This window comes from Aureococcus anophagefferens (assembly GCF_000186865.1).
Source record: "Aureococcus anophagefferens unplaced genomic scaffold AURANscaffold_5, whole genome shotgun sequence".
NCBI classification, from domain to species: domain Eukaryota; class Pelagophyceae; order Pelagomonadales; family Pelagomonadaceae; genus Aureococcus; species Aureococcus anophagefferens.
In genome coordinates, this window is record NW_008705565.1 from 2,505,831 (window position 1) to 2,521,045 (window position 15,215).

Below are 15,215 nucleotides of genomic sequence, written 5' to 3' on the forward strand. Positions count from 1 at the left end.
GCCGTCGTCGAAGAACGCGAAGTAAACACAGCCCACGGCCGCGAAGTACACCAGCTTACGGCCGCAGGTCGAAGGCGACGTCGCTCTGCCAGAGGAGGAACTGGAGCAGGCCGCTCTTGTCGTCGTCGGCGACGAGCCGCCCGTCGACGCAGAGCAGGTCCTCGTGGCGCGGGCCGGCCGGGTCCGGCGCGTCGCGGTAGAGGTACAAGACCTTGAACCGCGCGGCCGGGAACTTGGCCTTGACGGCGTCGCAGCACGCCACCAAGTCCTCGACCAGGGCGCCGTCGAGGGGCGCCCCGCTGTGGGGGCAGTTCATGAACGACCCGCAGGACCCTTTTTGCGCCGCGCGATAGACGAAGCAGGTGAGCACGTCGGGCTCCGCCGACGCCAGCGTCGCGTGGAGCCGCAGGAGGCGCCGCGCGTGCTTCTCGAAGACGCGGGTCTGGGCCTCGAGGGCCTCGTCGAAGTGGAAGTCGTGGAACGAGGCCCACTTGGTCTTGACGTTGTATGCGTAGCGATGCACGCCCGCGCCCACGGACCCGTCGTCGGCCGTCGTCTTCGACCGGAAGGCGTTGACGCAGGTCTGGTCCACGGCGTCGTCGCCGAAGACGCGCAGCTTGAGGGGCATGGGGTCGCAGAGGAGCTGCGACGTGCGCTCGTTCTTCGACAACGGCACGAAGTCGCCGCACGCGAAGCAGTCGTCCGGGTCGAAGTCGCGCTCCAGGAGGTAGCGGAAGGTCTTGGGCGTCGCGTTGCCCCAGTCCAGCGGGTAGGCGACCTTGCGGCTCCGGCAGGCGTCGAGCCAGGTCACGCAGTCGCACTGCGCGCCGATCGCGACGAAGCGCGCGGCGGTCCCGAGCAGGACGTCGCGGAGCGCGGCGAGCCCGGCGTCGCCCGTCGCCGAGATGCGCGCGCCGACGGCGGCGACGAGCGCCACGGGCGGATGCTCCGTGAACGCGTTGCCCGCGAGCGCGAGCGTCGAGAGCTTGGCCAACGATCGTAGCGTCGTCGGCAGCGCCGACAGGCGGTTGTTCGTGAGCGTCAGGGTTTTGAGCTCGCCGAGCTCGTCGACGTCCTCGGGGAGGTGGCGGATGCGGTTGCCCGAGAGCTTGAGCACCTCCAGGTGCGCGAGGTTGAAGAGCTCCTGCGGCAGCTTCTCGAGCTTGTTCCGCGTCGCCGCCAGCGTCGTCAGCCCCGTGAACCTGCCCAGGTCCTCGGGCAGCGCGAGGAGGCCGTTGCCGCAGAGCAGGAGCACGCGCAGCCGCGGCGCCCAGGCCGTGACCTTGGCGTCGAGCGGGAGCGCGGTCGGGCCCTTGCCCCGGAGGTCGAGCGACGCGGGGCCGTCGCGCATGGCCAGGGACCCCCCGCGCCGCTGGGGCTGGCCCTTCTCGTAGAAGGACCACCAGATATCGTCGAGCTCGCCGCGCCGCTTCGGGTCCTGCCAGGGCTTGGGCACGGACGCAAAGTGGAGGACCTTGATGGGCTTGCAGACGTCCCAGAAGCCCGCGTTGTGCGCGTGCATGAAGCGGTGGAGCGTGCGCTGGCAGTTGTAGCGGAAGGCGAGGCGCCCGGCGACGGGGCCCTCGAACCAGTCGTCGAAGAACTCGTTGAGGAAGCCGCCGTCGCCGCCGTCGTGCGAGCGCGCGTCCGGGGCCACCTTGAGCATGGCGTCGAAGGTCTCCTTCGACGGCGCCAGCACCATGACGCCGCTGTTGAACTTGTCCGGCGGGAAGATGTCCGGCGCCGCGGCGAAGGCGACGTCGAGCGCGAAGAGCTCGTCGACGTTTTCGAGGACGACGGCGTCCGCGTCGACGTAGACGAGCTTCGTGTACTCCGTCAGCCCCCAGAGCGCGAGCTTCGTGTAGCCGCAGCGCGCCCAGCACTCCTTGCCGTCGAGGGGCGTGTGCGGGTTGGGGATCGGCTCGACGTCGACGACCGTCGCGAGGCGCCGCAACAGGCGCCGCGACCGCTCGGAGACGTCGCTCGTGACGAGGACGAGGCGCGGCTTCGCGCTGCGCGACGCCCGCAGGCTCTGGAGGAGCGCCAGGGCGCCGGGCGCGTAGCCGTCGTTCGTGATGACCGTCGCGTAGGCCTCCTTCTTCGGCGGCTGCGCCGGCGGCCGCTCGGGCTCGTCCCCCGTGCAGACGACGCCGCCGTTGGCGCGGCACTGGGCCTCGAGCTTCCGCCGGTGCGCCGCGCGGTACGCCGCCTCGTGGGCCTCCCGCTTCGCCTCCGCCTCCGCGGCGGCCGCGGCGAGGTCCGCGGGATCTTTCGGCGGCGCCGGCACTTTGACAAAGTCCTCGACGTCGCCGGTCTCGTCGAGGGCGGCGGCCAGCGACGCGTCCTCCTCGAAGGTCACCTTCTTCGCCGCGGGTGGCTCCTTCCTGTCCTCCTCGCCGAGGACGCGCGCGCGCCACATGCCCATGAACGTGTCCTTCGCAGCCTCCATCGCACAAAGGACGCGGGCCTCGGCGACGGCGACCGCGGGCCTGTTTCCACTGGATCGCGAGCCGCGACGTCGACGAGGAAGCGCTCGAGCTCCTCCCGCAGCGCGCGCGGGCCCGACCAGCTCTCACAGCCGGTGGCGGGCTCTGGAAAAAAACTGCAACGAGACGTGCTGAAAAAGCGCGCTCGTATTCGGCTGGCCATTGGCCGCCGCCGCCGCCGCCGAGCACGCCGCCGCGCCGAGGCGCGCGCGCCGCGCCGGTCGACGATGATGAGCCAGACGCCGTCGCTGCTCGACGACGGGAACCTCTGCGGCGCGACGCTGCTGTCGCTCGTCGCGTCGGGCAGCGCGTTGATCGCGGAGCTGCTGCGCCTCGCGCAGGCGATCCCGCCCGTGTTCCTGGACGCCGAGGAGCGGGCGCGGCGCGGCGCGGCGCTGCTCACGGCGGAGGAGGCGTCCTTCGAGGCCGTGCTCTTCGACTTCGCCTACCTCAAGGAGCCCGAGGACTTTGAGAATAGGGTGAACTCGAGCGACGGCCTCCTCGACGTCGACAACGAGTTCCTGGAGACGCACGGCGCCTTCGCGAAGCGGTTCTACGCGCTCATGGAGTCGACGGTCAAGTACTGGCGGGACGTGCACGGCTTCCTCGAGCGGCTCGGCAGCGGCTACTTCATCGCGCACTCGGTGGACAACGTGCTCGAGGACGTTGACGGCAAGCAGCTCCTCTGCGAGGCCTATTTTCTCTACGGGACGTTGCTCGTCCTGCTCGACGCCAAGGTCCCCGGCGTCGTGCGCGAGCGCTTGGTCATCGCCTGCTACCGCCTCGAGGGCGAGTCGACGATGGAGGCCGTCGACGACGTCTGCCGGCTCGCGCGGTCCACGGGCTACCGGAGCGGCGGCCGGCGGCCGAAGAACTACCCCGAGGCCTTCTTCAACCGCTTCCGGACCGACGCGACGGCGAGCGCGGCGAAGTTGGTGATCCAGCGGCTCATGAGCGACGACGTCTACCTCCAGTCGGCCGCGTTTCCGGCGCCGGAGCACCGGTCCGTGCGCCTCGCGTCGCAGGCGTCCATGCTCTACGTCATCCTGTATTTCGACGCCGACACGTTGAAGGGCCGCACGGCGGCCATGCGCGAGGTCGTCGACAAGCACTTTTCGGACAACTGGGTCGTGCCCGTCTACATGGGCCACGTCGTCGACCTGAGCGTCGAGTGGGCGGGCTACGGCGCGGCGGCCGCGGCTTTACGGAACGTGCTCACGGACGGCGCCGTGGGTCGTTTGGTGGCGTCCAACGACGCGCTCGTGCACCGCCAGATCAAGGAGCTCGACGGCTTTTTGACGGAGGGCCAGCTCACGGAGCAGCACCTGTTGGACCACATGCGCGCGCTCTTGGACTGCGCGCGGCGGTCGAACGCGGCGCTCCGCTGGCGCCTGCTCCACCGGCGCTGCGCCCACGACGGCTGGCGCTCGAAGATCGCCGCCAAGGCCGGCAGCCCGGGCGACGCCGAGGCGCTCATGACGTTATTATTGAAAGCGTCGCAGCTCGAGTACAAGCTCAAGCAGATGTTCCAGAGCCTGCTCGACAGCAAGCCCGCGAAGTGGGCCTTCTGCAAGCAGCAGGTCATCGACCGCATGACGGAGCTCAGCGAGTACTTCACGGGCGAGAAGGCTCTCGCGCGCGTCGCGCGCGACGAGAATTTGATGAAGTGGTTCGGGGCCCTGGCGGGCGAGATGGCGCGGTTGGACGACGACGAGGCGCACGCGACGATGATGGGCCGGAAGATCCAGACGCTCGTGGGCGCTTTGGAGGAGGTGGAGCAGTTCGAGCAGGTCGACACGAACCTGCAGATCAAGGCCTTCCTTGCGGACACGCGCGAGTTCCTGCTGCAGATGGTGCGCATCACGAACGTGCAGCACTCGGTGATGCACGTCATCGAATCCGTGTCGGACCTGTCCTACGCCTTCGACATTCTCGGGGACTACGTGCCCATCCTCCACGACCGCGTGCGCGGGGACCCGCGGACGGCGGTGCTGCTGCGGGCGACGTTCCTCAAGCTCGCGTCGATCCTCGACGTGCCCCTGATCCGCATCTCGCAGTGCAACTCGAGCGACCAGGCGTCCGTGGCGTCCTACTACTCGACGGAGCTCGTCAACTTCGTGCGGCGGGTCCTGGACGTGATCCCCGTCTCCGTCTTCGGGCTCCTGGACGACATCGTCGACATCCAGACGCGGACCTTAGCTCCTTTACCCGTGAAGCTCGAGACGGCCTACCTCAAGGACTACGCCCAGCTCAACGAGCGCTACCAGCTCGCGCGGCTGACGCACCAGGTGTCCGTCTTCACGGAGGGCGTGCTCGCCATGGAGCGCACGCTCCTCGGCGTCGTCCGCGTCGAGCCGCGGCGCGTGCTCCACGACGGCCTCCGCAAGGAGCTCGTGCGCCAGCTGAGCCGCACGCTCCACGAGCAGCTGCGGTTCCCCGTGCCCAAGAAGGACCAGGACCGGAAGAAGTTCGTCGGCGCGGCGCTCGCGCGGCAGGTCCACGAGATCCTCGCGCACCTCGGCCGCCGCGTCGACGGCTACCGCCGGTCCGTGGAGTACGTCCAGGACTACATCGACATCGCGGGCCTCAAGATGTGGCAGGAGGAGCTCGGGCGCGTCGTCAACTACAACGTCGAGGCCGAGTGCAACCGCTACCTCCGCCGCAAAGTCGCGGACGCGGAGAGCCGGCACCAGTCGTCCGTCGTGCCCGTGCCCCGCTTCGCGCCGCTACCGGACCCGCACGGCGCCGACGACGGCGCGGCGACCTTCATGGGCCGGACCCTGGCGGCGCTCCTCCGGCTCACGTCGCCGGCGACGACGTCCTACGCGCCGGAGCGCGCCGGCTGGTACTGCGACGCGCACGTTCTCGAGGGCGCGTCGTCGAAGGGCAGGCTGGACCCCGGCGACGCCGAGGCCTGCGGCGTCCACACGTTCCAGATCGCGGAGCGCGCCCTGGGCGTCTGCGGCCTCGCGGGCCTCGACCGCATGCTCGCGTTCCGCGTCGTCCACGACAGGGCGGCAAAAGAGAGCGAAATTCCCAACTTCAAAGGCTCCGATCTCGGCCGTTTTCCACTCGTTTCGGTTGATTTTTGGACGAGCGATCATCTCTCGGAACGGTCTCGACGCGTAGATGCTTTTTCCGGAACGCGCGCGCGCGGAACACTCACGTTGAAGCGACCTTGAATCACCCTTGTGCTGCCCAGGTCCACGACCTGTCGAACTTCGTCGACGACTACAAGGCGCTCACCGCGCCGCACGCGCGGTTCCTCGAGAGCCTGCGGGACGCGCTCTTCCCCGAGTGGGCGCCGCCGCGGGGCGGCGGCGGGCCGGGCAAGCTCTACGCGCGCGCGGCGAAGACGCTCGAGGCGGCCATGCCGCGGCTGTTGCACCGGATCCTGGCCGTCGGCCACGCGCAGCTCCTGCGCAAGTCGCTGAACCACGCGCTCCTCCTCAAGGCGCGCGTCGACGCCGACTTCCTGCACGCGTCGCTGACGAACGTCGACGGCGCCGTGCTCGGCGACGTGCTGGACCACTACGGCGACCCGGAAACGGTCCCGGACCCCGTGCCGGACGCGAAGGACGGGCGCCGCGTGCTCGCGGACCTGGCGACGCTGCTGGATGCGTCGGGCGTGTCGGACCCGCTGGCGAAGGTCTACGTGGCCACGGAGCCGCTGGAGCACCTGCCGCTCGTGCTGCTCCTCTTCCTCCTGTCGTACGCGCACAAGCTCGGCCACGACGACCGGCTCCAGTCGCTCGTGAAGCGGAAGCGGTCCTACCCCATCGACGGCTTCGTCGTCGTCGTCGGCGTCCACACGGTCCTCAAGCAGTGCCACCCGTCCTACTGCAAGCAGCTCCTCGCCTACCTCGGCCAGTTCGTCTGCTCGACGGTCACGGCCCAGTACGCGGACGCGAAGCAGGCCAAGGACGCCGCGCCGCTGGAGCTCGCCAACGCCATCTGGTTCGTCGACACGCTCTGCAAGGTCGCCGACGTCCCCAAGCCGACGGACTTCATCCCCGCGGCCATCCTCGCCATGGCCTACAAGGCCTAAGGACCTTTGGGTGCGGTTGGTGTTGACCCCGCGGTGCAGTGCTGCGGGCAGCGTATGGGGCAGCGATTTGGTCGCATAACTGCGGGGCCGCGCCGCTGTCATCCGGTCGCATAGCTGCGGGGCCGCCGCGGGGCCACCCACCATCGCGGGCGCGCGCGACATCATCTGAAGACGCTGCGCGACATCGCCGCCGCGATTTCGCCGAGGCAGCATGGGAGGAGCGAAACGGAACGCGAAAGGCCCGCGTGCCAAGAAAGGGAATGCGAAGCTCGACATGCAGCTCACGTTAATCGAACCCCTGCCTAGCTGGAAAGGGGGCGATTTATACGTGGGCCGCGCCTTAGATCGCACCCTCTACGGCGTCCGCGTTCCTGCGCAGGACGTTCTCTGCGAGGGCGAGGTCATCACTTCATTCCCGAAGCCAAAACGCTGGTCATCGGCTCTGAACATTCTGACGGCCATCCCAGGACAAATAAAATCTCAACTTTTGGACGCGCAACTGTTCGTCGAGTACAGCGCCGGCGCGGTCAATCGCAGGGAATACGATGAGGCGGGCCATACCGTTCTGCACCAAGCGGCGGCCTTCGGCCTCACGGAGCTCTGCGAATTGTTGCTCGACGCCGGCGCTGACCCGGACGTGTTGGGCGGACGTGTTGTCCTCGACGCCGCCGGCCGGCCGGCCGGGTACTCGGCCCTGTACATGACCGCGTCGTGCGTGTGCCAGCGCTTTGACGACGGACGTTCGTGTCGCGTCGCCGACGTGAAAGATAAGCTCGAGACGATCAAGTTGCTCATCGCGCGGGGCGCGGACGTCGATCGCACCCAAATACGCGGGCACACGCCGCTCAATATGGTGATCCAAGAGCTCGCCGGCGACCATCGCGAGTCGGGCTACGGCGAACGCGAAACAGTCGAGGGGCGACAAACCGCGTGCCTCATGATGGCACATATGCTTGTCAAGGGCGGCGCGGACGTGAATGTGCGACCAGAAGGGGCCAACACAACGCTCGGCGTCGCGGTCGTCATCGGTTCCCCCGCGCTGGTTCTGCTTCTCGTGCAACACGGCGCGCGCGTGAACGAGATGTCGTCGGACATGGCCCCGCTGCACCTCGTCAATTCCATCGCCGAAAAGAAGAACGCATGCCTCTGCGCGAAGATTTTGCTCGAGCACGGCGCCGACCCGCTGCTGCCGTGCGGCCCAGACTACGCCCAAAGTTTACTCCAATTCACGGACCGCGACCACTTCCCGAGAAGATTTCCGACTTCGATGTGCCTCTCCCTGATGATCGGATGCAAGCACGAGGAACTCATAGCACTTCTCGCGGAACAGGAACGTGTCGAACGCGCTTGGAAACGGAGAACGTGCGCTTGCTGCGGTGATTACAGGGAACTCTTCACGCATCCATACCAAGCGTGCGCGCACTGCGGGACTAGGTACTGCAGCAGGGGCTGCCAGAAGATAGACTGGAAGGCAGGACATCGGGATGTGTGCGACGAGATCGAGCGAAACTCCTGACTTAAATCCGTGTGAGTACTGCGTGTCTAGAGGGAGTGTCCGGGCGGCGAGGCGACCTTGAAGCTCAATTTGTTGAAGCCGGGGTTGCTGTGGTGCCGAAGTAAATCGCAGCATGGCTGCCGAATGCTGATCAGGGCAGTCTCAACATGGCTGCGCTTCTCCCGCAAACACGCCGATTGCTCGCGCGCGGAGACCAGGTGCGCGTGGAGAATTTGAGCTCCGAAGCTCAACAGGAGCTGAACGGGCTCGAGGCGCGCGTGGTAAAGTACCACCCCGACGCGGACCGCTACGAGGTGCGCATCTACGACGAGATGTTGACACAATTCCTCAAAGCAGCGAACCTGGCGCCGCCTCCGCCGTTTGCGGGCGAGGCCGGGTCGACGACGATGCACGTGCTCATGACGTGCCACCTGGACTCGCCGCGCCGCGTGCTGCTCTTCCGACGATGCGCCCAGAGCGTCTCCTTCCAGCAGCGCCTTCCGGAAATGCTCAACGTCTTCGTGAGTCTCAGCGGCCCGCTACGCGGGGGCAACGGTTCGTGCTCCATGATCGAGAGCCTCCGCGCGCTCGCGGACCAAAATCCCGCGATCCGCTGGCACGTCCTCGACGACGGCCACGAGAAGCGGTCCCAGTTCGAGCACCTCGACGACCTGCTCAAGGCGTCGATGGAGCTCTGTTCAAGCGCGTGGCTCATGTTCCTGGACAACGACGTGATGTGGCACCCATGGCGGGTTCCCGTCTTCCACAACGTTCTACGACAACAAGTCGCCGCGGGCAAGGGTGCCGTGCCGTTCAGCATCCCGTGCAAACTGTTGCTCAAGAATATGGCCGGTGACGACGGCAGACTCGACCAGCTGATCTGCGGCTACGACAACTTCGACGCGTGGAAGCAGGATCCCGTGCTCGCCAGTCAGATCACCGAAATGTCCGTGGCGCGCGTCCAAAAATTCCACGAGTTCTTCGACTACTGCGTGCCGACCTCTGTCTTCAACGACTTCATGAGGAGGACGCCGGCGCTGATCAAGGCACACACGTACTGTGATCTGCGCTTCCATGAACTGCTCAAACTCATTACGAAATACAACCAGGTCCAACTCTCGCAAGAAATCCCGTGGCTCGTGGCTCATCACAAACTAACGACGGATGCCTGGATAGGCGCCCATGCCAAAGGTCAGTCGATGTCCGTCAGTTCGGGGCCCGAGGACGCCGAGCTGGTTTCGCGGTTCGGGCTTTCGCTCACGCCCGAGCAAGTCGCCATCGTGCGCAAGCATGTCGAGTCCATCGTCATACAACACATCGGATGCGACGACGAATTCCAAAGTGAGCACGACCGCAAACACGAAGAGAACAGGTCCGTTGTTGTCGCGCACATCGACCGCTCACACAAGAGCCCCGGATTCGGCGAGGCGCTCTGGACGCAGAGCTGCGTGCTCTTCGAGCTCCATACCAACTGCGATCGATAAATTTTAGGCCTGTTCAAAGTCCCCGAAGCCGTCGTCGTCGTCGCCGCCGTCGGCCGCGTCGCCGCCGCCGTCGGCCGCGGGGCACGCGTCGTCGAAGGTCGCCCAGTTCTCCAGGGGCGGCGGCGCGGCGGCGGGCGGCGGCGCGGGCCGCGGCGGCGAGCGCCGGGGCACGGGCTTCGGCGGCGGCGCGAGGCGCGGCACCGCGCCGTCGGCCGGGCCCGCGCTCTCGCGTTTCGGCCGCTCGGGCCGGTCGCCGTCGTCGTCGCCCAGGCTGATCTTGATGCGGCCCTTGAGGGACATGTCGACCTCGGGCTCCGGGTCCGCGCCGTCGGCCTGGCGCCGCTCGTAGTCCGCGTGGTCCGCCTCGGCCTTCTCTTCGCGGTCGACGCTGCGCTTGAAGTCGCAGAGCGTGGCCTTGAAGTCGTAGGCGACGTCGCGCTCCCGGAAGCCGAGGCCCAGGTAGGCCTTGCGCTTCTTCGCGTCCTCGAGGCGCAGCACGAAGTAGCGGCTGCTGTCGACGACGTCGTCGACGACCGCGCCGACGGCCGGGCTCCCCGCGGCGCAGCGCACGGGGCAGACCGCGACGGGCTTCGCGCCGTCGTCCTGCTTGAAGACGCGCACCTCGGCCGTCGTGCCGACGCCGACGATCTCGACGCGGCCCGTGAGCTGCGGGCTGCCGAGGCCCCAGTCCTCGGCGCGGTGGCCGCTCGCAATCTTCAGCGGCGGCACCTTGTAGAGGAAGCACTCGGGGGCCTTGAACATGCTGATCTCGATGGGCGCGTCCTCGGGGGGCTTTTCCGCCAGCGACGCCATGGTTTTTCGACCCCGGCGCGGTCGTGGGACGCTGCTAGTGCTGCGCGAACGCCGCAAGCATGGGCCTCGAGTGCGCACCGACTGAGAGGCCGCGCTCTCCGTGCACTTCACGATGCCGTCCTCGCGAGAGTTGAACGAGGAGCCTGCGCGATGTTGGGTTGGGCGACGAAGACGTGCGTCTTGCTGGCTGGCTGGCTGGCGCTCGCCGCCGGCGAAGGCATCGTCGAGCTCGGCGACGAGACCTTCGAGAAGGAGACCCAGAGCATCTCCGGGTCGACGACGGGCGACTGGTTCGTGCGCTTCTGCCCCGAGCTCTGCCCGAAGGAGGACAAGTTCCAGCTCAAGGAGCTCGCGTCGAAGCTCGACGGCCACGACGACAAGTGGATCAACGTCGCGACGGTCGACTGCGAGATCAACGTCGTCCTCTGCGGCGAGCGCTTCAACATCACGGAGGCGCGGAGCCTCCTCTTCATCCGCGGGCGCATGTACGACTTCACGGAGAACGTCACGGAGACGAACTCCGACTTCCTGCGCAACTTCACGAAGCGGCTCAAGAACGTCACGCTCGAGGACGGCGGCCGCGGCGAGGGCCTGCGCATCCCGCGGGGGCCCATGTGGTTCACGCCGCTCATCAAGCCGATCACGGACAAGCTCGACCTGTTCTTCGAGATGGTGGACTACCGCATGCTGAGCACGGGCATGGGCGCCTTCTCCGTGCTGCTCGTGCTCGTCGGCGCCTTCACGCCCCACGCGGAGGAGGAGAGCGACGAGGACAAGAAGAAGAAGGAGGACGCGAAGGAGAAGAAGGACGACCCGGACGACGCGGAGCCCAAGGGCGAGACGGCGAAGAAGGACGACTAGGACGTGTTAATTTCATTTCGAGAAGCAGGGATTCTCGCGCTGTGAATTTCGCGGGAGGTGTGTTTTCCGGGGCGCGGAAGACACACCCGGGGGATGCGCTGCGGGTCCCGCAGTGCTCGCCGACGCCGCCGCCGAACCACGCGCTGCCGTACTCGCAGGTGTCGGTCGGCGCGAACGTCGCCGTCGGCGCGGCGGACACCGTCGGCGCGGCGGTCGGCGCCATGCTCGGCGGCATCATCACCGAGGCGCGCGCCGAGCCGACGATGCACCACAGGGCGACGCGGCACACGCAGCGCGCCATGGCTGCCCGCTAGGGCTGCCCGGACCCGTAGGCTGCCCCAGCGCGAAATGCGAAGGAGCGACCCGCGAGTCTGTGGGGAGAGCCTAGGCTGCCCCAGTGCGAGGGAAAATTTCGCATCGCATCAAAGACTTGGCCTGACTCCAGCGGGCCATGCCGTGAAAATACGACCTCTGCAACTGATGAGGTTGAATGCGACCTTTTCCGTCAATAACGTTCTTCCTTCGACACGATGGTTGCCCAGTCCGCCCTTCGACGCGGCCGGACGTCGGCTGCGCCGTGACACCGCAATGGCGACGACGGCCGCGCGCCCGCGCTCCGGCTCGACGGTCGTCGCCTTGCAGGCGCGGCAGGCCGTCGAGGAGCTGCGGTCCCACGCGAAGTTCGCGCCGCTGGCCAAGTACGCGCTGGCCGTCGTCGTCGAGGCCGTGGGCCCGTCGAAGAGCGCGAGCGAGCGCGCCGCCGCCGCGCGCGAGGTCGTCGACTCCGGCGGCCCCGCGGCGCTCGCCGCGTGCCTCGACGCGGCCTGCGGCGCGCCGCGCGACGAGGCGTACGTCGCGGCCGTCGGCGCATGCGTCGCGGCCGTCGCGCGGGCCGCGGCCTTCGCCGCCGTGGCCTGCGGCGCCCAGGGCCTGGGCCTCGCCTGCGTCGGCGCTCTGAACGGCGGCGCGCGCGACTCCGCGGACGCGCTCGGCGCCGCGGTGCTCGCGACGACGCGCGTCGCGCCCTTACCCGGCGGCGGCGCGGTCGTCGCCGGCGCCGTGGCCAAGTACGCCGTCACCGCGGGCCGGAGCCGGCCCTGGCTCGTCGCCGCCAACGCGGCGCTCTGCGTGCACCGGGGGCCCCTGTCCGTCGCGTCGAAGTTGGGGGACGTCTTGGCGGGCACGCTCCGCGCGGAGCTGCGGGTCTGGCGACACCGGCGCGAGGCCCCGAAACTCGGCGAGAGCGTGCTCCTGCCCTGCCTCCACTGCCTCGACCGCCTCTACCGGGGGCCCCTGGGGGACCGGCCGCCGCCCGCGCGGACGCTGAGTGGCCGGCTCCGCGCGTCGACGCGCGCGAGCCGGCGGTCGTCGCTCGCGGCGGCGACGAAGCCCGTCGTCGCGCCGGCGGCGCAGCCCGCCTACCTCGCCGTCGGCTCCGGCGCCCGGGACGTGAGCCTCGCGCTCCTCGTCTGCGAGGCGCTCGACGTGCTCGACGACGACGACGTCCTCGCGGGCCACTTCCGGGGCCTCGTCGCCGCAATCGCGCCGAGGCGCGTCTGGCGCGACGCCGTGGACCGCGCCACGGGCGACGTCGTCGCGCTCAAGCTCGTCAAGGCCGCCGCGGCGACGCCCGAGGACGACGGCGAAGAAGACGCGGACGACGCGCTGGCGACGCCGCGGTGCGCGACGACGCTCGTCCGCCTCCTCGACGCGCCGGAGACGGAGCGCGGCCGCGTCGCCCTCGACGCCCTATCATTGCTGCTCCAGGGCCACGGCCTGCGCGCCGTCGCCGCGCGGCGGGCCCTCGCGAAGCGGCGCGACGGCGACGGCACGGCGGACTGGCTCCGGCGCCTCGCCGCGGGAGACTCGCCGCTCGCGGGCCGGTGCGCGCGGTCCGCGCTCCGCTTCTGCGGCGTCCTCGTGGCGACGCGGGGGCTCATCGCGACGTCCGCGTCCGCGGCCGAGGCCCGCGCGGACGACATCGACGGCATCCTCGAGTGCTCGCGCCTGGCGCTGGACGTGGGCGCGCGCGAGTTGGAGAGAGTGGAACACGACGCGGAGCCGCCGCGGACCCTGGTCGAGGCGCTGGCCTTTTTCGTCGTGGCGACGGAGGCCGTCCGGGTGGTGGCGTCGGACCACGCGCTCGCGACCGCGCGCGCGCGGAAGCACCGGCGCGTCCGCGAGGGCGACGCGGGGGCCCTGGGCGCGCGCGCGGCCGTGCTCTGCGTCGGCGCGCTGGCTTTGGGCGGCCACGGCCTCGCCGAGGCCGCCGCGGACGCGCTCGAGGCCGCCGTGGCGCTCCAGGGCGCGGACGCGCGCGCGGCCTACGCCAGGGCAGGACAAGAGAGCGAAATTCCCAACTTCAAAGGCTCCTATCTCGGCCGTTTTCCACTCGTTTCGGCTGATTTTTGGACGAGCGATCATCTCTCGGAACGGTCTCGAAGCGTGGATGCTTTTTTTGGAACGCGCGCGCGCGGAACACTCACGTTGAAGCGACGTTGAATCACCCTTGTGCTGCCCAGGCCTACGCGGCGCTCCACGCGCCCCGGGCTTTAGCGGCCCTCAAGGCGTCGGCGCGGAGCGCCGCGGCCGTGCTCAAGGGCGAGGCGACCTTCCTGGGGGACGTGGACCGCCCCGCGGGCGCGTCGTCCGACGACTTCGCGTTCCACGGCGCCGAGGCCGCGACGCACGCGCTCGCGCGCCTCGCCGCGGCCCTCTACCTCCACGAGGCGCGCGACTTCGACGCGGCGCCGGAGCTGCGCGCGGCGCTCAAGCCCGCGGTGCTCGCGTCGCGCGCCGCGCACCGCCTGTCGACGACCGTGCAGCTCGACTTGGACGCGCTCGAGCGCGCGGCGCTCTTCGTCGCCGGCGCGCCCGACGAGCGGCCCAAGCGCGCGAGCCTCCTCGACGACGCGACCATGGCGCCGCCGACGGAGGCGCCGACGAGGTCCGCGCTCCGGGCCCACGCGGAGACGCGCGACCTCCGCCGGTCGCTCGGCGCGTCCGCGGGCGCGCTCGCGGCGCTCAGCGCGGGCCTCGGCGACGACGGCGCCGCGTGGACGCAGCGCGTCGACGAAAGCGGCGTGCCCTACTTCGAGGACGGCCGCGAGACGACCTGGCGGGCGCCGGACGCCTGGGTCCGCGCCGCGCGCGCCCGCGAGGGCGCCGCGGGCGGCGACCCGGCCGTCGTGCGGCGCCGCGGCGACTGGGCCGAGCGCCTCGACGACGACGGCCGCGTCTACTACGCCAACGAGGCCGCGGACCTGTCCCAGTGGGAGCGGCCGGACGCCTTCGGCGCGCCGCCGGACGACGGGCCGGACGCGCGCGTCGCGGACGACGGGCCGGACGAGCGTCCGTCGGAGGACGGGCCGGACTCGCCGCCCAAGGAGCGCTGCCCCCGCTGCTGGCACCTGCGCCCCTGCGCCTGCGACGACGACGACTTCGGAGGCCGGAGCCCGCCCGCCGCCGCGGCCGGCGACGGCTTGGCGGCGGCGCCGCGCGCGGCGGTGCGCGCGAGCCGCATCGTCGGCTTCGGAGGCGGCGGCGGCGACGACGACGCGGGCCGCGGATCCGAAGGCGGCTGGGACGAGGTCGTCGCCTTCGCGCCCCCGCGGGCCGGCGCCGAGGAGGCGAAAGACGGCGCGGTCCCCTCCGACGGCGCCGCGGCGCCACCCGGCGGCGCCGCGCCGCCGCCGCACGTCCGCCGGAGCCGCACCGTCGGCATGGGCGGCGGCGACGACGACGCCGAGGCCGTCGTCGACGACGCGGAGGCCGTCGTCCCCGACGCGTCGCCCCTCGAGGCCATGACGAGCCCGCGGCGCCGGCACCAGCCCCTCCCGCCGGAGCACTGCCGGACCTGCCTCAAGCAGCGGCCCTGCCCCTGCGACGCGGCGGCGGCCGCTGGCGGTGGAAACGCCGGCGCGATCCGCGTCGGCGACCTGCCGCCCGCGCCCCCGCGCCGGGGCCGCGTGGGCGCCGTCGACCCGTTCCCGTCGCGGCCGCGCGCCGCGGCGCCGCCGCCGGTGCGG

The 15,215-nt window shown here is 70.0% G+C and overlaps 6 protein-coding genes across 6 annotated transcripts in view; 3 read left to right on the forward strand and 3 right to left on the reverse strand.

Moving 5' to 3' along the window:
- Positions 1 to 940: 940 nt before the first annotated feature.
- On the reverse strand, positions 941 to 1,192 carry AURANDRAFT_8409 (hypothetical protein; the record flags this gene model as incomplete). Its single annotated transcript, XM_009036537.1, has 1 exon — positions 941 to 1,192. A coding segment is annotated over one exon (252 nt), but the record flags the coding sequence as incomplete, so codon positions are not given.
- Positions 1,193 to 1,444: 252 nt separating this feature from the next.
- AURANDRAFT_6116 (hypothetical protein) lies at positions 1,445 to 2,095 on the reverse strand (the record flags this gene model as incomplete). Its single annotated transcript, XM_009036513.1, has 1 exon — positions 1,445 to 2,095. A coding segment is annotated over one exon (651 nt), but the record flags the coding sequence as incomplete, so codon positions are not given.
- Positions 2,096 to 2,716: 621 nt separating this feature from the next.
- Positions 2,717 to 6,534, forward strand: AURANDRAFT_23554 (hypothetical protein; the record flags this gene model as incomplete). The annotated part of the gene is made up of 2 exons (XM_009036780.1): positions 2,717 to 5,488; positions 5,689 to 6,534. 2 exons carry the CDS (start codon positions 2,717 to 2,719, stop codon positions 6,532 to 6,534), a joined length of 3,618 nt encoding a protein of 1,205 aa, XP_009035028.1.
- Positions 6,535 to 8,196: 1,662 nt separating this feature from the next.
- AURANDRAFT_62819 (hypothetical protein) lies at positions 8,197 to 9,187 on the forward strand (the record flags this gene model as incomplete). The annotated part of the gene is made up of 2 exons (XM_009036781.1): positions 8,197 to 8,975; positions 9,139 to 9,187. 2 exons carry the CDS (start codon positions 8,197 to 8,199, stop codon positions 9,185 to 9,187), a joined length of 828 nt encoding a protein of 275 aa, XP_009035029.1.
- Positions 9,188 to 9,502: 315 nt separating this feature from the next.
- On the reverse strand, positions 9,503 to 10,394 carry AURANDRAFT_52984 (hypothetical protein; the record flags this gene model as incomplete). The annotated part of the gene is made up of 1 exon (XM_009036863.1): positions 9,503 to 10,394. One exon carries the CDS (start codon positions 10,324 to 10,326, stop codon positions 9,517 to 9,519), a length of 810 nt encoding a protein of 269 aa, XP_009035111.1.
- An 82-nt stretch (positions 10,395 to 10,476) lies between these two features.
- The window catches only part of AURANDRAFT_62820 (hypothetical protein), a gene marked incomplete at both ends in the record, with an annotated part of 16,917 nt that continues 12,178 nt past the window's right edge, over positions 10,477 to 15,215 (forward strand). The window contains 4 exons of the mRNA XM_009036782.1: positions 10,477 to 11,049; positions 11,346 to 11,399; positions 11,830 to 13,581; positions 13,710 to 15,172. Coding sequence (XP_009035030.1) covers positions 10,477 to 11,049; positions 11,346 to 11,399; positions 11,830 to 13,581; positions 13,710 to 15,172 — 3,842 coding nt within the window. The remainder of the gene's footprint in view (positions 11,050 to 11,345; positions 11,400 to 11,829; positions 13,582 to 13,709; positions 15,173 to 15,215) is intronic.